Consider the following 21761-nt stretch of genomic DNA (forward strand, 5'->3'; position numbering starts at 1 on the left):
TCCATTTTTTTTTTCGTTACGATGTCACTAACACCCTGTATTATTATGATAAAATTATATCCGCACTAAACATTTAGCCTCTTCCTTTTTGATGCGAACAGCAAAGGACTAGAACTGTCTGCCGTCGTCGGTTTTTCCAACCGTTATAATCTGGGAGTCCTTAAGGCTAGAGTGAATAGGCATTTGCTAGGTAAGTGTGATCCACCCTAGACCACATCGACCATCAGGTGAGATTGTGGTCAAACGTAAGCCTATTTTATTTAAAATATATACGAGTATATGCATATATTTAAAAAATACTTTACTCAGTTATTTAAGGTACATTTGTTTCACAAAGTTATGTACTCTCACCCATAACTATTTTAGCACTGCCTAAATAAGTTTTGCCATCTACCTTTTTTTTGTTTTTAATTATATTGTATTGTTCTGTGTGCAATAACTACATAAATACCTCTATACGTGTATATACTTGGGAATTACGACTTTGGTGCTCTATCAAAATTACTTCCTGATGTCTACAGCCTGTATCACGTAAGCTTTACGTGTCTGAAATCACATAGGAGAGATGATTTACCACAATGACCCTTATTATCCGTTTACGCTGATATAAATGGAATTTGTGAGCCTATAAAAGACGAAGTCTTCAGGACATGCGAGGAGAAACAGAAACATCATTTGAATATTGTGTACAATTAGAAGGAATTTGGTTTTTAATAGACACGAGTAAGGGTAAGAAATTATGTTTTTTTTTATATGATTAAAGTACTAAAATGATTAAAATATACTCACTTACTATTCAGGCTAAATAAAAAACGTAAGTATAGATATTCACATATTTTTAGCATTTCGTTAGAATCAGTTACGTTACGTAAACGAGAATAAACACTGTATTCTTTAGTATTTATTTTATTAATAAAGTAACAAAGATGACTTACACGAGTAGGGATTTCAAGAGTGAGTTTTTAATGTATACATTTATAAAAAATATTTAAGAGCCATTGTAGCTCAGTTGGTAGAATGCTTGCCTCTCATTTTGAGGTCACAGATTCAAATCTAGCACATGCCTAAACCAATGATTGTCGAATTTGTTTTTGAATTCATGTTTCGATCATAAATTATTATCACCGATGTGATAATAATCGGTGAAGGGAAACGTGAGGAAACCCACATTCACGAGAAATGCATTTTCGGAGGGAAGTGACTTAACCTGTATTAGGCTGGTTTTTCCTTCGCGGGTTGGAAGGTCAGACAGGCAGTTGCTTGTGTAAAAAAACCGGACCTGTCAGGTTAAGTATGCGGACCCTGTGAAAAACGGGATAATGCTAGGATATAATTAAAACACATAATAACGGGTTCTTACCGCGTTTAAATGGGGATATGGTATGGGGGGAGGGGATGATCAGTCATCCCGTGATCATGGCACTTGCAACAGTGTCGAAATATCGGGAGTCTCATATCCCCATTTAAACGCGGTAAGAACCCGTTATTATGTGTTTTAATTATGATAATAACCGCGTAAACTTAAAACAATGTAATGCTAGGAGATGATGGTTTATAAAAAAATATGTCTTATGGCAAGCGCCTAAAAATGTTTAATACTATTTTTTACTTTGTCATGTACAGAAAGAAAAATAACAAAGGCGTTTTCTCAACAGGTACACCATGAAAAGGTTTTTATTAAGTATTTTACTCATTTACCTCGTCCACTGCAGTGATGGTGCTGTCACAGAGAAGTACACCACCAGATACGATGGAATCAATCTGGATGAAATATTGGAAAGCGATCGCTTGTTGACCGGTTATGTCAACTGCTTGTTGGATCTCGGGCCTTGTACGCCTGACGGAAAAGAGTTGAAAAGTAAGTAGAAAACATTGATTGCTCTAAACGTAATGTAAGTAAGTATTCTCTCTATTTCCATCACAACTACAAATAACAACAAGTTTTGATCCAAATATAGCAATAGATAATTAACAGAAAGTAATTTGCAAGGGTTGGATCTAAGACTAGGTCTTCAGGCCTTCATTTACTTTCAGAAATATAGAGTGCCTATGCTTGTATTCTTAAGGTTATTTAGTTAAAGATTAATTGCTCTCAGTTTCTGGGTAGGAGGTCAGTGGCAATCTTAAAGGTTATAATGTAAGGTAGGTAAGAAGATAGCCAGACAGGATCTGGGGAAAACACTATAGTAGCTCGCACAGCTTTTGATGGCAACTAAATAATTAAAACCCTACACTAATAAGAAGTTGTATATACCTATAGGTACAAAATTACCCTTGGCATCATAGTTGATCATAAATTATCTAAATCAAAATAGAGTTACAAAACTCAGTTGATTTTTTTATTTTAACTACTGTAACGTATAATGATGGTCCAATTTTCTGATTTGTTATCATAATAAACATTGTTCGATTGTCGGCTAGATAATAAAATAAATTTAGATACTTATTTTATTATCTAGCCGATAAACTAATAAATAAATAAAAATAAATTTAGATAAACTTTTAATCTAATTTTCACTTCGTGAGGTATAATTCTTCATGGGATCCGCTCACCTAACCGGAAGATTTGACAAGTCCTTTTGACCTGCCTGACCGTCTTATCCAAAGGGAAAACCAACCCAATTACAGGTCACATGCCTCACATACACACAGGTTACATTTTGGAGGAATGTGGGTTTTCACGCAAAGTTTAGTTAGGGAGATGATGGTACGTTTTTGAAATAAAGGGAAGCTACATCACTAGTCGTTCCAGTGTCGCCACGTTACTGCGTCAACATAGCTGCTTAGTATGTCCACTGTATGGCTGCATTAGCAGTCGTTAATAACCATCAATCCGCACTGGGCCCGCGTGATGGTTTAAGGCCCGATCTCCCTATCCATCCATAAGGAAGGCCCGTGCCCCAGCAGTGGGGACGTTAATGGGCTAGAGATGATGATGTCCACTGATCGTAGTTTAACAGATAAAAAAGTTTTAGGTTCAGTTCTAGTTTTTTCAGGAAATCTGCCGGACGCCATAGACAACGATTGCGCTAAATGCACTGAGAGACAGCGCGAGGGCGCGGACCAAGTTATGTTTTATATCATCGACCACCGCCCCGACGACTGGGATAAACTCGAGATAAAGTACCTCCTTTTATAATTTATATTGAATTATACTAGTTATATAAGCCAAATGAGGTCACAGGAACGTTGGAGTTGAAGCGGTCGCTGTAGCCGAAATCTGCAGCCGATTTTGGCTACAATGACCGCTCTAACAAATTACTAAATGATCAACGACTTGTCTTGCTTTCTATGATCTGTCTTAGCTGGATAATTTGTATTTACCCTATCTTGAATATGTGATAAAAATGTGATGTTATGTTTTTGTCTATCTACCATTCTTCGATCTACCGTTCAAAGCAGGAATGGCTGTTAATTGTTACGATGCCTGAAGGAGTTAAATACCTTCTTAGGAGTTTTATTATAATAGATTCACAAAAAAGTAAAAAAAAACCTGAATAAAAATGTACTTACATGTATGATACTCTCCTTCAATCTTTTGTACTGTCCACCTCCGCTCGCTTTTATTTAATTGATTCAAGGTTCTTGCTCACTGATTAATAGTAGGCTTTTCTATAGAATCTTCGGTACACAAAAGTATATGTAATAAAGACGTAGGAAGATAATAATTAAAGTACCAAGCCACCAGGAAATACTGAATTATATTTCAGCACATCGCAGAATTTATAACGTGAGAAGATTTCGGTATTTGAATTCTACGTGACTATTTAGACATTTGTAGTTATGTAAACAATTTTTTTTATTAAAGTCATATAAAACTTATTAGAAAGTATATCTTAGGATTTCTTGCCAAGACTAGAAGATGATCAACTTTAAATATTCTTACTTACTTATATTTTTTTTAGAATTTCAATTTATAGTAAGTAAATTAGTTACTGATTGAATAATTTCAGGTACAAATCAGATGGTAGCTACAAGAAAAAATATTTGGAAAGTAAGAAAAAGTCGGAGAACAAAGATGAAGAGAAATCCGATGACGAACCTGAAAAAGCGAACCAGAATGATGACGATGACGATGATAGTGCTGATTCTAATGACAAATAAAAACAATGTTATATCATCGACTTTTATATAGTACACATATGGGAAGTGTAGTAAATAATCTCACATCCAAATTCGAATACCTAATCATACCAAAAAAATGGTAGTACCAAAAAACAAAATATAAGTAGAGTTCTACTAATATTAACTTAAACAAACTTTATTTTCTTTCAGCAAGTATAGCATAAAATACAGATTAAGAACACAAACATACATACATATAAATATGTTTAATTTAATCTGTGAACACAGAGAATTCATATTTAGATGCTGTAACGTAATAATGTTGCTAACTCTATTATAAAATTCCAAGAAATAATTCTAGCTCTACTTTTTACTATCCATGTTACTCGTATGTGTACTGTATATAGATGTTCGTATGATGAAAAATATAGGTAAGTACAACCAATATTTAACCGGACACTGAATAATAATTTTATACGAAAGCCGCTAATAAATAAAGGGTTTAGAATACTTACAATTACTTTTTACTTTCATTTTATTTATAATCATAGATATAATCCGGTAGATTATTAAATGTTGATTACTTACTAAATAAAAACAGATCTAATGGTGGCAAAAATGTTCTTTTTTATCTATATAACTTATTTATGAATTTTAATAAACAGAAATGTGATACATACATGCGATATTTTGTCACGTTACTACTATGACGTCACAGGTTGCCTTTTCATACAAATTCCATATTAATTTCGTGTTTTGACGTTTAGAAAAAGTAACTGATTTGACTATGTATTTGGAAAGTACCTTTCATCGAAACTTCTTTATTATGCTAGAAAAGTCGTACAGAAGGATACTTGGGCGATTGATCGTGATCCAATCTTCAGATTAGGTATTAATAACCTGGGAAATTAATGATGGATGAATTAAAACAAATGTTAATTTTTAGTTCATATTTTTTATTTAAAAACTTATATAAAAGCTATAATTACAAATTGTGCAATGTAAGGTTCTAAACTTAAGGATTAAGATAACATTAATAAATGGCATTAACCTTTCTATTATCGACGTGATTTAAAATAAAGTACCATATTAGATCTTAGTGTCATTTACTTAGGTCTATTGCGGCCAAGTTAACGTCATCTGAGTTATCCTAGATTAGGTCACTACAAAAAAAATATCTAAGGACGATCAATCGAATCCTACGCCCTAACTGTTTTAATATACAGTTGCAAATATGTGTAACTTATGTTATGTATCTATATATCTTATTACAATTTGTTTTTTACACTCGTCTTATTTGACTATTGCAAATGAAAATACCTTAAAAACAACCGGGTGTAACCTTTTCATAAGTTTATTCAAAAACTTCTAACTCCTTGAAACCGGTGATGACGTTGTATGTCAGAAGAGGTGACATAATAAAGTATATAAGTACGGTATACAGGATGTTAGTGACATTGCATCGTAGCTAAAACTTTGAGGAATGATTCAGGCCATGATTCTGAGTTGATATCAACTGGAATTTTCCGTCGCAAAAGTATGGAACGGAAAATAACTTAAAAAAACAGGAAAATTTCAGGAAAAAATTTATTAATTTTGCGTTGGAAAATTCCACTTGATATTAATTCAGAATCATGGTCTGAATCTTCCCCCTCGAGCCCTCAGTATTTGTTACGATGTCACTAACAACCTGTATATGGTATTAGTCTGGTGTGGTATGGTATGGTTTATATGGTAAAGATAAAAGATAAAGATAAATATTTTTATTGTGTATAAATTTAGGTACAGAAAAAAAAGGTATTAAATGGGAATTTCGATGGCATTAACCCACCAAAAAACTAATTAAGTACAGACGCTTACGCCACCTTTATCATTTTGTACCTTTTGACCCTAACGGTGACTCCAGGCATCACCTTTCTAAACTGCCTGTTATCTATTTCTTCTGGCTCCCCCACTACTTTATATTTCGGCGGCTTTTCTCGTTTAGTGCGTACTTTCTTTGATTTTTTCATGTCGTTTATAAGTAACGCGCACCTATAAAAACGATTCAGCATGGGTTTGTGAATGTCATGATTGTGAAGTTTGTTTTGAATTTGCTGCGCAAAGTTGGGCATTTAGACATAAAAAAATGACGTGTAAGTACCTATGAACTCGGATTAAAATTGCTTATGAATTTATTTATGTTGATAATAGACATGTGTGTATGCATATTGTACTTGAGCCTAATAAGTAGGTAGGTTATTAACAGACAGGAGGGTCTTGATCTTGACAAAATTCTATACTGACTTCATATGAGGGAAACATGAGTGTGCAGCAAATTCGAAACAACAACCTTAAGTATATCAAATTACGCTAAACTTCTTTAACATATCCAAACACGAAACGAGAGTAGCAATAATTCTTAATTTAAAATGAGCTCCAAACACATTATGAGTGTCAAACACAATCGTGACCATGTACGACATACACAAAACTCAAAAAATGATTACAATTTAAAACATTTTTGAATTAACCTCTCATATGCCGAGATACCAGACACAATAGATTTTACATTGTGTCTGGTCGAGATCCGCGTTCCGGCATTCGAAAGATTAATCATGTTAGGAATATAGGAAAATATTGGACAATTCGGGTAGCAGCTGTTTACTGGACTCGTAATCAGAACGTCAAAGAAGTCTAGCACAATCAATAACACCGAACACGTAATGCACCTACCTAACGCATGAATGTTGTGCATTATCCAAGAATCTTCTGAACCTTCGGGAGGCCGTCGTACCTTGTGAGGAAGAGCTTCCAGGCTACAGGGTCGTGGGCCAACATCGACGCGATCACCTTCCCAGCGTCGTCTTTCTGCTTCGTCGTGCATTTTTTACAATCCTCCTTCACTGCTTGGATGAGAACACCTGGAATTCAAACTGATTCTTAGACTTACGCAGTCTTTTGTATCGATTTCAAACTGGGATATGCTCAACTACATAGTAATACAATACATAATGACTTTACTACTACTACACTACTACAATAATGACTTTGGATTATAAGTAAGAATTATAAACGCTCCATAATATCTTCATATTCGTCGAAACTTCTCCAACGTCAATACTCACGCCTATCAAAAGTTGATGAGAAGATGAACCTTTTTTGTTTTCTGAACATACGGTACCTAACTATAACATAAATGGAAAACGAAATGTTAAATAAGACTAGGCATATCCTGGGGGTTGGTGGAAAAATATCCAGACCAAGATCAATTTAAAGAATCTAGTAGATAACTCTTTTTTTGCTACAAGTTAAATGCACTTACTTTTCATTTGCATCATATCCTTCGAGCAGTATCGGTCAACGGACATGAGGCATTTGACGTCGTCTGCGGGCAGGGGGTGGATGGTGTTCTTTACGTCATCCCTTTTGATTATTGGTTTCTTCTCTACCGACCTTACAACCTCGTTTATAACCGTCAAGTCTTCATTGCCGTATATTACTTCATATCCCAGGCTTCTTACTCCGTCACTATACTCCGTGTGGAAGGATGGGTAGTCTGATTGTTCTGTTGCGACCACCGCTAGGGCTACAATGAGGACTGTAGACCACATGTTTGTGTGTGTATGGTGTCGGCGGTCGTTGGAGACTGAACCTGCCAATCCAATGGCACAGTTGGGTTTGTCAACGTGACGCAATGTCGCGTGGTGCGTGGGTCGGTTGTTTCTAATTGTTGTTAATGCTTCAGTTGTTTACAAGTTAGCTGGGGGTTAAGTCAGGTGTTGTCAACGTTTGCAGTGCCTGAAGCTTTTTATGAATGTAAAACAGCAATGCGAATGTTTTCGAGGGCTTCGACTAATAATCGCAGCGAATGATATCTACGTAGATAGACGTCGTGCGGCTATTCGTCAAATCCCTCGATATAAATCGCACGGCGCGGCGCGGTTGCTGTGCTTCGAGCCTTATGGTAAAGGAAAGGTGTAGAAGATTTCCTATCTAGTATTAGTATTAAATGGACCATTAATTTTTGTTTGTTTCAGACTAAAAGGTGATCTAAACCACTTTATATTCGACAGATAAGTTTTATTATTTGCTACTTTCTTCTAAAAAGCAAGAAATAACAATTTTCCAGAAATAAATACTTATACGTTACAAGTATAAATTACAAACTGCATAATAATTATCTACCTACTAAGATAAACAATAGAATAACGGTGTTATCATAGAGATTAGACACCAAACATTATTTTTAATTTTATAATTTATACTAATAGATATAAACGAGATCCATTGTTGTAGGTTAAAAAAACGGAGTCATTAAAGCAGATGACGCTAAATAGGTACATTTATGTCTAGGCGCAAAATAATGCAGTTGGACAAAGCTAAGAAAAATCTGGGGGCTCGGCAGTGTTGCCGCTAAGACGACGCGGGAGGCACTACCTATCTATTGTCAAAGCGTTTCGTTCTTCTTTTGAACCCTCATAACTTGGGTTTGGATTAAACCATCTTCTATCAAAAACTCATTATGGCAGGTTCAGGGAGTAGTTATTCTCTGCCCTAGTGAGAGATGTATCCACATCACATGTGATTTTATATTTAAACTGTAAGTATGTAAGTACCTATTTACTGTACTTCATACGACAATATATTTCGTCAGTGGCACAGCCATAAAGTAGGAACCCACGTCTCACCGAGCTACGTCCAGCAACGTGTAGGTACTTCGTATTACCAAAGTAAAAAGGGAAAGATGCACAACCCGGAGGTGTTGCTGTTAGTAGGGCTGTGTGCGCTTAATAGGTATGTGTTTCTTCAGCGGCCGAGCTTGCTGGCGGTGCCAAGTTCTCGCACTAACTTGCTCGCGAACGCACCGTTAACGCGCGCGTCATGCAATCTCAATACGATGACAGACATAATCAATGTATTCTACTGCTCTCAGAGTGAATTCACAAGGACAATAAGTATTGTATGTAATTTGTTATAGGTCCTAATGTTGATTGAATAAATAAATAAAGCAAGCGTTTTTTCTCAGTATAATCCGATAAAAGTTGACAATCGCTGTTGCTTACGATTTCGGGGCGCGTGCGGCTCGCGATCGTCAACAACCTTCGCCGCTCTGCATACCGATCACCAAGGTAAATAAACGCTATTACTCATCACAACGGACAATGCAATCGCAGAGAGTAAGTGATTGTTATGTAAATTATATCATGTAAAGGATTCGAACCAGTTGATCAATTGTGGCTAAAGTGATATTACGGTGAGTTTTAGCTCTACATGAATGCGAATGAAAACATGGTGATTAATATTTTGTCGTCGACCACTACCTAGTGTCGTCTACCTAGGCAAAGAAACTACTCACGAGGAGCGATAGCGGAATGGAGAGACTGTCTATCTTCTCTAATACAAGTAGGTTTAACTTTGATCACTTCTCACATCAGGAAAATGGCAAGTAAGTAGGCATACATAGTATATTTTGATTAAATTTCCAAGACCCTTTTTACAGAATGGCTTTATCAAGCAACGAAATAGTCACGTCTCTCAGTAAGTACCTACTCATAGCATAACTGTTCCTGTCGTGCATGTTCCCTTGTTTTTAAATTATTTCATTAGGATCTTCCTAATGAAAATAATAAAAGGTAAGTAAATAAAACCAAACATTATGATTCTGTATTTTTTATTTTTCACTTTTTAATAGTTCTTCCATCTTTTTCGCAGCAACAGACATGTCAATCTTACTCTGAGCATTCTTAGCCAATATCCCTAATAAAGCTTTGAATACTTTGCCCTTCCCCTCTTTATATTGTTTCACTAAATTGGGATTATTTTCAATAATTCCTTTACATATTTTGACTATTTCTTCTTCGTCTGTAACTAGCGACCAGCCTTTTTGTTTTATTATCCTTGTAGGCGAGTCGTCGCTATCGGGAGACTCGACCATTTCTTCTAGAACTTTTCTACAGACATCTAGATTAATTTCGTTTTTGAAGAGCAAATCTGTGAGTTCCGTCATTTGTTTTATTGTTACTGGGCAGTCGTCGACGTAAACCTTTTTCTTATTCAGTACTGTCAGGAGATCATTCAGCAGCAGATTGGCAATTTTCGTTGAATTTTTGGAACTTCCATTGGTGAGTTCTTGAAAATACTCCAAAAGCATGGGTTCATTGACGAGTTGTATGGCGGTTTCTCGTCGCAGATGGAAGGTTTCTATAAGTTGAGCTCTGGTAGCTTCAGGCAGTTCTGGTATTCTGTCATGTATCAGTGGAACGCTGATCACGTCTCGACTATCCTCTCTGGTGTGTAAGTTCACTCGAAGAGGCGGCAAGTTGGGCTCGGGCATGTATCTGTAATGAAACAAACATAAAATATGAGTTATTTCTCTTTGGCTTAGTAACAATTCAATTCAGTTAGACAGATTTTGTAAGATTCTGGTGGTAGTTCGCACAATACTGAGTGTTAGACAACGTAACGAAAACTTTGAGGAATGATTCAGACCATGATTTTGAGTTGATATCAAGTGGAATTTTCCGTCGCAAAATTCACGTTTTGTTTTTGTATTTTTTAAATTATTTTCAATTTTATATCTACTTTTACGACGGAAATATCCACTTGATATTAAATCAGAAGAATCAGCTGAATCATCCCTCTTAGTATTTGTCATGATGTCACTTACACCCCATACAAGTACATCCAGTTAGCCATGCAAGTACGCATGGGTATTAGTGACACCGTAACGAATACTGAAGGGGATGATTCAGCCCAGACCATGATTCTGAATCGATGCCAAGTGGAATTTCCTGTCGGAAAAGTCATGAAAATTCTCTGTCTGAATCATCCCCCTTAGTATTCGTTACGATGTCGCTAACACCGTATCAAAGCCGAATCCAAACCCCATTGTCGTTGTTGACTAATATGTCTAGAAATGTAGACCATGCGAAGATAAACAAGAAGAAAACAAGGCAAAGGATAGACTTACTACGTCTTCGCCTCAAATAAAGACAAGTTTAAAATGGTACGTATTCATTACTACTACGAACCGCCGCGAGCATAAAACATGTAGAATAATTAAGAGATAGTCAAGGTCGAAGCAACCAGAAAACCGTAATTCCTACCACTGTATAAAAGGAAACTAGTGCAACTACTTTCAAATAATTTGCTGTTTACGGAAGACACAGTAATTATATAAGATTTTGGAAAGGTGAATATCAATGCCAAAGTATTTGTACCACAGAAGAAGATTTAGGGTGCAAGAAGGAACCCAATATCCTTGTAAATCGAATCTCCATTGTTTAACTATTGCATGTGAAATAGCTTAGCTAAACCTAGCAATGAGACAGTAAGTCATATGCTTGCGGTCCTGGAATCGATTCCTGTTGGGAACACTATCAATAACCGCTTTATGGGACTATCCTTATTTGGTGCCAGTCACTATTTACTTCAGTAAGTAGATAGTCCTCTCATGAATTCTGCATTAGTTGTTTCACGGACCATTCAAAAAACTTTGATCACAATTGATCAAATCAAATATACTTTTAGCAACAGTACAAATGGGCGGCCTTATTGCTCTGAAGCAATTTCTTCCAGGCAACCACTACCAGTAATCAGCCATAAAAAATCTTGAATGTGGGACGGTGCAACAACAACGGTTAATATAACAAATACAGGTAATATTTATACAAATACTGTATATAATAAGTATGCAATATATGTATTATATAATACATATTAATAATACCTAACCATACTATAGAGAAAATAATAAACTATACATAGACACACAACAGAACAAGTAGGGAAATAAGTAGTAAGTAGGGAAGTATACACTAAGAATAACCACATAGAGATTCATAATGAGCTCGCAGCAGGTTTCTGAAGCTCTTAAGAGAGTTATGAATGAGGGGAGAGACGAATCATGTAATCTCTTGTAACGAATTGATCCTTACCTATAATCCTGCACAGTCTCTTTGTCCCTCATGGCGACGGTAAGCTTGTTAGCGGCGTCCCAGGAGCGAGTCTCGTTCACGATGGTCCCGCCTCTCTCCAGGATGTCGCGTTGTCGGTCGATTTCATGACGGATCGCCCCAGCCACGCCGCGCACTGACCCAATGTTCTTTATCTGAAAGAGGAAATAGAAAGTTTAAATTTGAATTTTGGTTGTAATTGTATTCCTAAACCGTAACAGAAAAAACAATATGAAAAGTTAAGAAGCCTTTGTAATCACTGACTTTGGAGTTGATGTTGTAATCTTATTTAGCCTAACTGATGCCCTCCGAAGCACGGAATCTGGACTTATCACCTTACTTTTTTGGATAAACCTTCGTGGTCTAGTAGTTAGAGCGTTAGGTTGAGGATCTGGAGGTCCGGATTTGGTTCCCGATGGTGACATTGTCGAAATCAATTTGTGAGAATGTGTCTTCTTTTGTAAGGACAATAATATAAATAAAAATAATACCTCAGTGCGCGTAGAAAGCGGCTGGCCGGGGCGGCGCAGAGACACGTTGGCGTCGACTCTTAGAGCGCCCTCTTCCATGCGGCCCGAGCACGCGCCCAGGCGCTGCACAATGAGTACCAACTCCTTGACCAGTGCTGCTGCTTCTTCTCCATCCTGTAAGTATGTATGTACACAAAGCTATAAGTCAAGTTTACTCACCTCACAATCCACATGATAGAAGAAGAAGCTTACTGGTAAACAGTTCCAGGTATAACTCTAAATTATTATTAATTTTAGTTTTTACAACTTTGCTACTTCAATTTGATTTTGTATAGCTTAATTATTATGTACTGATTATAATATTATATAAACATAAAATCACGCCTGTATCACCAAAGAAGTAGGCAGAGACGAAAAAAGTATGTGTGTGTTTGTGTGATTTACTGAATAGAAAGGTTGTTGAGAAAATTCTCATAGTATTAACAGATCTCAGATAGTTAAAGAACTAAAATTATGTTGAAGTTTCAAAAACCGTGCCATTCAAGATACGAAAGTAGTAGACGTAGTGGCTGCAAATACCTATTCTAATATATTTATCCAATTACCTCTAAATCAGGTTCAAACACAAGCTCTATAAGAGGCGCCCCTGCACGGTTCAGATCTACGAGGCTCCTCTTCAACTCGGCATCGTGCAATGACTTGCCGCTGTCCTGCTCCAGTTGAATCTGCTTGATCTTTGAACTTTTGGTGTATGGCTTCTTGTGGATTCCGGGGGTAAATACCTGAAACAACACATCATGGATGTCAGAACATGTCTGAAGAACCCAGTAATAGCTTTTTAGCAGTGCTGTTGAAGGTCAGTAGTTGGTTAGTGAGTGTGTCTTTGCTTATATTAAATCAGTCTTTGGAAATATCCTTTTTATAATATTCCCTAAACTAAGTTACATTATGTACATAGTACTATTAGTAGTCCGTACATTAATATTCGTAAATTATCATGATCTAATTTTAAAGGTTATATTCATGGTGACACACAGAATACAAACCTGGAAATTAATAATGCCATCATTAGCCAAAGGAGCTCTTTGCTGTGTGATTTGATAGCCGGCCGGCAAGTCCGCGTAAAAGTAATGTTTTCTATCGAAAGTAGACACTTCGTTCACTTTGCAGGACAACGCTAAAGCGGTCATTATACCTAATTCTACGCATTTTCTGTTCAACACAGGTAAAGTTCCAGGTATAGCCGCGTCAAATAAAGACACACAATTGTTCACTAAGCCCCCAAAAGTGTTCTCAGAGCCAGAAAATAACTTAGAATCAGTGTTCAACTGAGCATGAACTTCTAGCCCCACTACGCTTTCCCACTTCTTATCAGACACTGTGGCTTTACACCTCTTACATATCAAAACATTATTGTACTTGCTAAACAAACGACGTGCCCTAAGAAACCCCATTTTAGAGGATTTTACACAATTAACTTGAAATATCAGCTGTTTTTGACTGCAATAATGACATTGACATATGAAAACCACATGTTACCATTCGAAATATAGTTTTAGTAACTTTTTTTAAGTAATACAACACTGGGATAAATTAGTATTATATTTTCCAAAAAAAAAATCAAATACGTTAATATTTCAATTATTAATAAATACGACGCAAAAATAAAACCAAACACGACACGCCTGCAAAAACACTATACTCTTTGGCCATGACTAGTTACGTAAATCAATAAATCTAGTACCACAGTGGTTCACGAGATAAACATAGATGGCGCTATTAAACTTCCGGTAGTATTCATTTTGGCGCGAATATTACGTTCCACAGTTTACGAACTTTATGAAATAAGCACAATATTTTGTACTACATACAGTTGAAACTTTACATTGTATATTCGACCAAAAAATAATCTGTTGTACCATTTGTAACATCAGATAAACGTGAAATCCCGAACTCATTATAAAATAAATTTAGGTAACTTATTCTAAATACACACAACTTTCTGTTCGATGGGCCACTTTACTACTTATCAATTAATTAATTAATAATATCAAATAGTACGAAAAATAATACTCACTTGATTTGAATGATGTGCCTGGTGAAAGACGAAAGATCCGCAGTATGTTTGACATAGGTAAATAAATACTTAATATTAATTCTAATTATTGCATTGATAAGGTGACTAACAACTTACAACCTAACTTACGGCTAATAATTATTAGAAAATATCACATTTTTGAAATTTAGAAAGTTGTCGGTGCTTAGACCACAAGTGCCGTTACTACTTCGAATAAAAACGAGAAAAGGTAGAGCACCACGAAGGCGAGAGTAACTTCCGCAATAGAATACATTTCTAAGGATCCTTTTTTTAATAAAAAGATTAAAATGGGCACCGTTTTCGCGGATTACAATAATTTACTGTGGGAAAACGCGCGCGGCGTACGATCGATAGCGCTGCCTAGTGGGGTATGATTGCGAAGTCAAAACAACGCTCTGTGGCAGTGGTGGTATACAAAAAGCCTTGGCCGTACTACGCGACTAATTTCAGAGGCCAGCATTAGTACAAAGTCTCGGAGTAAATTATTGAACATCGAATGGTGTTTTAATTCGGACGGTGTTTAGGTACAGTAGGCATTAAGTACACACCCACAAACTGATAAAATAATTCAATTATCAGTAGCTGTGTACAATATCTAATACGTCACACAATGAGTAGGTGTAATGCCTATAATATGCGACATCAACACTCCTCCAACACACCTCCAGTTTATTTGCTGACATTATCCTTAATACTAGCTACTTAAGTACCTACTTTTCCTGATGACGAGCATAGTTCAGTTTCATTATTTTTATAAAACAAGTTAAACTAGTTGGGTTATTTTAGATTTCAACTAATTACGCACATTGTATTTAGAAACACTCTTATAGCAGCTGCCATTTTTTTAATATTGAATGCATAGAAATTACATTCTCTTTAAACCTTGAAGGTTCATCACAAAATCGATTGTATGATTATTTTAAACTATTCTGTATACTACTGGTACTTAAATTGCACAGCAATATAATTTTATATGAAACTGCATTTTAAGACTGTTACTCAAATCATCATAACTTAATGATTTTATACCAGCTGCCCGTGCAAATTATTATACTTATATCCATTTTGGGACTTCTATGTGAACGTGGACGCATGCATAAATAGAAACTCGAACATACTTACAAAACATTCCAAGTCTGGAATGCCCATGCACGTCAGGGCCGTGATGTATCACATTATATTATATTAATCTTCTTATCATGTGGGTGTTAGGTGTAATACCAACCTCATCAACCCTGGTGTCAGGGTTATTACTGAGCCGCCAAAGGCCCCTGACATGGCTCATGTAACGACTACATACTTTACTTACATCAGTAAGTGCCTTAACATGCCTTCCGAAAAACGAGTCATCTTACTTTCCGACAATTAGGTGATCAGCCCGTAGTAATGTCCTAACCAAACTTACTGATCACAAAGTGATTTTTGAGATATGTCCCCACCGGGATACGAACCCGGGGCATCCGGATCGTGAGCCCAACGCTCAACCACTGGACCACGGAGACAACCACGGGACCGTTATTATATTAATGAAATATATACAGAAATATTGTAAGGATTTTGTACTTATATGTGCCCTGATAGCGTCTACTAGAGACTCTTTTTTTGGATTCCATCTCATTTCTTTTCACATATTTTATGGAAGATAGGCAAGCACTTGACCACATTCTCACCTGATGATAGGTATAGGACGATATGGCCGAGTATAGAATGTGTTTACCTAGAAAGTACCTATTAATTCTTGCCTTGAAAAGGCTTCTTATTCAATGTTGAAGAACGAGTACAAAACTTACTTAAAAACTGGGTAATAAGTAGGTAAGTAATTAAAATTCCGACCCAGTAAATTAATGAAACAATTATAGTGTGTGAAGCCCTCCTGACATTTAATCCACTGTTCATTGTTACAGTCCTCATTATTAAACAGGCATTGATTGTTTTCAACCATTTATACCTGTTGTAGATTGCTTATTTACTTGTTTGTATTTTTAAAGGAATGCGTATTTGTTCACATTTGGTTTCAAACGAGGTATCTACCTACTTATCTATTCGATCAGAGTTGAAAGAAAAACATAGAATGGTTTATCTTCTACCCCTTCTCTCGTGTGGGTTATGAGATCAATTACCGACCTCACCAACCCTGGGGTCATGGTAACTATTTAGCTGCCAAAGGCCCTTGACATAGCTCGTGTAACTACTACATACTACTTAGTAGCCAGGACCAACTGCTTAACGTTCCCTCCGAAACACGGATCATCATACTTTCGGACAATCAGGTGATCAGCCTGCAATGTCCTAACCAGACTAGTGTTATTTTTGTGATAGTATCCACACCGATATTCGAACCCAGGACCTCTGAATTGTGAGCCCAACGCCCAATCATGGACCACTGAGGCCGTTGGTTAGTTTATCATGATGAATGTATTTAAAGGACACTGGGATACTGTTGATCGTAGGGTGCAAATGTTTTGATACGTCCGTAAATAGTGTTGTTATGAACGTGTATTTATGAGTGTTCGTTTGCTCAAAAATGATGTAAACTACCGGGCACTTTTAATGGAAAACGGACCTATGCACTTATACTCATTAAATGTGTTTAAAACTGTAAGATATTCCGTAAGTGTTGTTTTAGTAATTAACTTGCATTGTACTTGCCAAGTACTGAAGACATAATTTTATATTTATATTTTTTACTTATTTTTCTTTTGTTTGACAGGAAAAAAAAAACATTTCGATAACAAAGCAGTAGGTATATTTTAAATCCTGTACTTACATAAATGTGAGAAATCGTAAATTTTCTTCAAATAACAATACGTTATCTTGTAATCAATAGTCAGAGAACACAATCTGCTATTTATCGTGTTATCAAGATGAACAATAAACAACTCCGTAGATATTTCTATACACATACTTACCTATAACAAACACAAGCTCACGACTATATCCCAATTGGGGTAGTGAGAGGTACATACACCGCAAGATGAACTAATTAAGTACACATCTCACCGAGCTTACTGCTATGTGCTTTTTGCGTTCCTATACCTAAGAAGTAATACATAATTTTCACCTATAAGTACATTAGTGACGTAACAACATAATGTAACTACATTATTATATTTGGCATGAATCGGCGAAAATTATATTTCCGTTCGGATTTTCCAATGGAGATAAAAAGTCTCCATAATAATTATGGTAAGATTTATAAAAACACTCCATGCCATGAACAAGTCAATATTATAGTAAGTCTTTGACGTCATTTGAATCGATTTACGCAGGTGTTGTGCTTGTTTACCGAGTCCAAAGGTTCTATTTGGTCTTGGATCTTGATTCATCAAGGAGTTATAAAGTTTTTCGTATGACCGCAGGATATGCATGACACACAACATACAAAAAATTGCAGGTGATTATTTTTTATAAATAAAACTGAATATGAATTGCTCAGAATTAATTTATAATCCTTAATTAAAAAAAACTGCTTATTGATTGTTATCGCTGCAAGAATTGGGTCGTGTACTAGGTTCAAGATAAATTATGAAATTCTGATTACTAAATAAAGACACATCTAAAACTAACGAAAAACATTTTCTTTTTTCTATTAAACTTATTTATGAATTTTAATCAAGAAAAACGTAATAATAAGTCCGACATTTTGTCACGTTTTTCTATGACGTCACAGAGTGCTTTTTCATACAAATTCCATAGTAATTTCGTGTTTTGACGTTTAGTAAAAAGTAACTGATTTGACTAGTTGGAAACTAGCCTATTTGACTACGTAAAAATCACCAATTACACAGAATTTCAAGATTGGTTGGAAGAGATCTCTTTTAGCCTTACCTTTTGTACATCTTGTCTTTTATATAGGTTTGAATTTGCATTATTCGTTTCCACGATAAATATCGAATTATACTGATAACTTTGACTGCATTATAGTAATTTAGGTGCGTCATTATATCCGGGAATGTAATCTGCATACCAATACTTATATCTAGCACAAATTAGTAAATATTTAATAATTAAAGTGACGTTAATGATAATATACCTTTGGACCTCGCGATTCTTGAGATGACTTTGGTGACATTCTAAATTATTTGGTAAAAAGTGATAATTGTGTAAGTAAACATAGATAACAAGACTGTATTTTTCCATACGTAGTTAATTTACTTAATAAAAAAAACCTTTAAACATAAGGGGTATGAATGTATGAAGCAAACTCCACCACGCTTCGGAACTCCAATGCGCGTTGGATTGATTTATGGTCTGGTCTGGTTGTTAAAACCAACATTTACAAAACCATGAGAGCGACTATTTCTCTTATAAGCTGATTTTCCTGAGCCTAAGATATGCTTTTACCATGGATTAGAAGAAAGAGGTTAGAAAGGCCCACTGGAAAGAAATTTTGTATAAGAACTGCTGTACCCGGTTCAACCCCATTCTCTTTTACTACTACTCCTGCAAACAGATCGCTATGATAGCTTTACTGCTTCTCAAATTCCGTAGCCACTTCAAATTCCATACCGGCAATGTATATTTTATGTGAAAGCATGGAATAAGACCCCGATACCGACCCCGCCGGCGTGGTCGACGATTTCCCTCATTCAGCGCTTATCGCTATTGACCCACTAGGGTCGATTAATCCTTTCAAATATTCTTCCTCTCAAACGACGCCCTGAGCCGAGGTGCGCGCCCAACTGGGCGGGTGGCCTGAGGGTTCAGGCCTGTTGTCTTAAACGTTGTACCGGGTGAGATCCTTCAGCGCTCCCCATTTGTCCGGCCAAGTAGTTAGTGCCATCTGCGGCAAATCTAAAATAAGTCACGTCAATAAAAAAAAAGCATAGAATAAGGAATAATACTACGTATAGAACGGCAACTCTCCGCTGTCCAGCGACTGAGCTAGGTTTACCTCACCCGCCCTCGAAGATAGTTTATACTTGAATCATAATATGTCGTCAGACGTCACACACACAGATGCCGTGTACGATAACGTCAACGTGTGGTGTCTGGTTAAAACGAGATTGTTTGTATGAAGTGTCCGGGATGTGGTGATAGGCTGCAATGGTATCAACTTTTCGTAAGATACTTAGATACCAAAGATTTTTTTAATTATTGCTGATCATACGAAGGTTTTTAGCTTTCCTGTGATAAAGAGGGATCTCCTTGCATGACAGTCGTTATTTGACTTATTTCCCTGCAGGTTATATAATAAGTACACAAAACTACTTTTAATATAGTTTCGCGGAGCTTCGTGTGTCGTAATGTTTGCTTAGAGTGGAGTGCAAAGTTGATGTACTTATAAACTATTTGCTGACACTTGTATGGCGCGCGTTTCGCGTTCACTTGGCCCTTCTAACCTTTTTCTTCTACTCCGTGTTTTTTACCGGCTTTATCCAAAAAACAGGGTAATGGCTTCTGGTAGAGTAGTAAAGCCCAATGGCGATCGCTGCTTGCATACGGCTCGATACTTGTGTTGAACGTACAAACATACATAAAACATTTATAAAATAAGTAACAACAGTACAAATAGGCGGCCATATTGCTCTGAAACAATTTCTTCCAGGCGACTACTACCGGGAATCAGCTATAAAAAAATAAACTGGCTTGACTTGACATAATAATTAGTCCACTGCCGGGTATAATTATTAAGTTCTTGCTTTTTCACGAGATCTTCTTGTATCTATGTAATGTCTTTTAAAACACGAAATTAGCTTTGTAGAGATACAGGTTTCACCTAGTTATACAGGCAGGGTTAGAATAACTAGAACACATTGTAATTTCCACTACTATACACCTTATTTTGTACTTATACATGTTATTTGTCTCTGAAACAAGTCTGTTGTATGCTCTATTATTATCTTGTAACTTTTTGTGAACTGCATATTATTATTATTATTTTTGAGTTTAAATGGTCAGAAATAAACATACTTACAATCTATAAACTTACAACTCAAAAACACTTACCACTACTTACTTACTACTACTACTTACTGTTACTTACTTTTGACTTATTTACTCGAAAATTGTACATGTGAAAATGTTTAACAGTGTGCTATTAAAATAATAATAACCTTGCCACCGCAACACGCCAGTTTATGTAACTTTTCTACATTGTCGTATTACAATGTAGAAAAGTATGATAAGCCGCTATAAACACTACGGTTAACTGTAGGCTTATTTACCTACTATATAATGTATGTGCACGTGTATGGTTGGTGCGTACAATCTCTGCCTGCCTGAAACCTTAACATAAACAGCCTATATACGTCTCACTGCTGGGCACAGGCCTCACCCGAAGGGGGTATGGAGCATAGCCCACTAAGCTGCTCCACTGCGGGTTGGTAGAGCCATTTGGGCTATCAGTCCGGGATCAACGGTTTAACGTGCCTTCCGAAGCACGGAACCATCTTTCTTTATCGGGCAATCAGGTGATTCGAGCCTGAAAAGTCCTTACCAAACAAAGGACAGTCTCACAAAGTGATCGACAATGTCCCTATTGGGAATCGAGCCCGGACCTCCAGATCGTGAGCCCAATGCTCTAACCGCTAGACCACGGAGGTTGTTTGGCCTGGAACCTTAATTATCTATTTTTATTTATTTATAAAGGTCATATTCTTCATCTATACAGTAAACTTAAAAAGTAAACTAATTAGGTAAAGAGTAATTAGCATCTGTCGAGCTTCATATTTTATAATCTAGAATTTTTTAAACTATTATTGAAACATACAAAGTAAGGGAGCTGTATTATCAGTGCCCTAGGGCGCTGCTTTCTTGGAGCCTACGATGGCGAGGAAAAAATCACCCACAATCACTAATCACTACAATCACTACCTACTCTACCGTGGAACATTCTAGAAGCTTCCACATGATGTGTCAACCATAACGTTTAGCTAGCATAGTTTCTGTCTGGGGGCAAAGTCCATCTACTGTCCATTGACGTCTTTCAACACCATTTACATAGGTATTATTATTTATATATAGTATGAATATACATCATAGAGTTCATTCATACTAAGTAGACCGCGTATTAGAAGACAAATAATCTTTTTTTTAAAGGCTTAGTTTTGTCGTTTTGTTTAATTACATTCTTTGTTACATACATTACATAAACTTCTAGATAAAACTAGAAAAAGTAAGTAGGTATCTAAGTTACACTTAAATGTTGATTTGCCACGTCATCATGGTGGAAAGTTTCGCCATTTTATG

At 36.2% G+C, this 21761-nt stretch overlaps 3 protein-coding genes and 1 long non-coding RNA gene across 6 annotated transcripts; 1 reads left to right on the top strand and 3 right to left on the bottom strand.

Moving 5' to 3' along the window:
• Positions 1-470: 470 nt before the first annotated feature.
• LOC126374471 (ejaculatory bulb-specific protein 3-like) lies at positions 471-4585 on the top strand. 2 transcript variants are annotated; one of them, XM_050021128.1, is made up of 4 exons: positions 471-729; positions 1656-1858; positions 2997-3123; positions 3954-4585. In XM_050021128.1, the coding sequence occupies exons 2-4, from the start codon at positions 1663-1665 to the stop codon at positions 4102-4104; spliced, it is 474 nt and encodes a 157-aa protein (XP_049877085.1). In that variant the 5' UTR covers positions 471-729; positions 1656-1662; the 3' UTR covers positions 4105-4585. The 2 variants fall into 2 exon arrangements, with proteins under 2 accessions (XP_049877085.1, XP_049877086.1); XM_050021129.1 differs by lacking the exon at positions 471-729 and adding an exon at positions 841-954.
• Positions 4586-5000: 415 nt separating this feature from the next.
• Positions 5001-9355, bottom strand: LOC126374472 (uncharacterized). 2 transcript variants are annotated; one of them, XM_050021130.1, is made up of 3 exons: positions 9111-9355; positions 7370-7807; positions 5001-6968 (listed from the first exon to the last, which is right to left on the bottom strand). In XM_050021130.1, exons 2-3 carry the CDS (start codon positions 7656-7658, stop codon positions 6802-6804), a joined length of 456 nt encoding a protein of 151 aa, XP_049877087.1. In that variant the 5' UTR covers positions 7659-7807; positions 9111-9355; the 3' UTR covers positions 5001-6801. The 2 variants fall into 2 exon arrangements, with proteins under 2 accessions (XP_049877087.1, XP_049877088.1); XM_050021131.1 differs by lacking the exon at positions 9111-9355 and having other exon boundaries at positions 7370-7852.
• A 346-nt stretch (positions 9356-9701) lies between these two features.
• LOC126374621 (glutamyl-tRNA(Gln) amidotransferase subunit B, mitochondrial) lies at positions 9702-15303 on the bottom strand. The gene is made up of 7 exons (XM_050021311.1): positions 15285-15303; positions 14550-14661; positions 13519-13609; positions 13078-13254; positions 12494-12646; positions 11985-12157; positions 9702-10385 (listed from the first exon to the last, which is right to left on the bottom strand). The coding sequence occupies exons 1-7, from the start codon at positions 15301-15303 to the stop codon at positions 9719-9721; spliced, it is 1392 nt and encodes a 463-aa protein (XP_049877268.1). The 3' UTR covers positions 9702-9718.
• A 3023-nt stretch (positions 15304-18326) lies between these two features.
• LOC126374531 (uncharacterized) lies at positions 18327-20668 on the bottom strand. Its single transcript, XR_007567451.1, has 2 exons — positions 20557-20668; positions 18327-19364 (listed from the first exon to the last, which is right to left on the bottom strand). It is a non-coding gene; the product is annotated as an uncharacterized LOC126374531 (long non-coding RNA).
• Positions 20669-21761: the final 1093 nt, after the last annotated feature.

The sequence above is a fragment of the Pectinophora gossypiella genome, chromosome 17, assembly GCF_024362695.1.
Source record: "Pectinophora gossypiella chromosome 17, ilPecGoss1.1, whole genome shotgun sequence".
NCBI classification, from domain to species: Eukaryota; Metazoa; Arthropoda; class Insecta; order Lepidoptera; family Gelechiidae; genus Pectinophora; species Pectinophora gossypiella.

Bases quoted from the DNA above. Each gene is read 5' to 3' on its own strand.
- LOC126374471 (XM_050021128.1), top strand. From the start codon at position 1,663: ATGAAAAGGTTTTTATTAAGTATTTTACTCATTTACCTCGTCCACTGC. The intron at 1,859-2,996 runs GTAAGTAGAAAA...TAGTTTTTTCAG, and splicing joins TGACGGAAAAGAGTTGAAAA to GAAATCTGCCGGACGCCATA. The intron at 3,124-3,953 runs GTACCTCCTTTT...GAATAATTTCAG, and splicing joins TGGGATAAACTCGAGATAAA to GTACAAATCAGATGGTAGCT.
- LOC126374472 (XM_050021130.1), bottom strand. From the start codon at position 7,658: ATGTGGTCTACAGTCCTCATTGTAGCCCTAGCGGTGGTCGCAACAGAA. The intron at 6,969-7,369 runs GTAAGTGCATTT...TTTGAATTCCAG, and splicing joins GGATATGATGCAAATGAAAA to GTGTTCTCATCCAAGCAGTG.
- LOC126374621 (XM_050021311.1), bottom strand. The intron at 12,647-13,077 runs GTAATTGGATAA...ACATACTTACAG, and splicing joins TGTTTGAACCTGATTTAGAG to GATGGAGAAGAAGCAGCAGC. The intron at 12,158-12,493 runs GTATTATTTTTA...TTCCTCTTTCAG, and splicing joins CGCTTTCTACGCGCACTGAG to ATAAAGAACATTGGGTCAGT.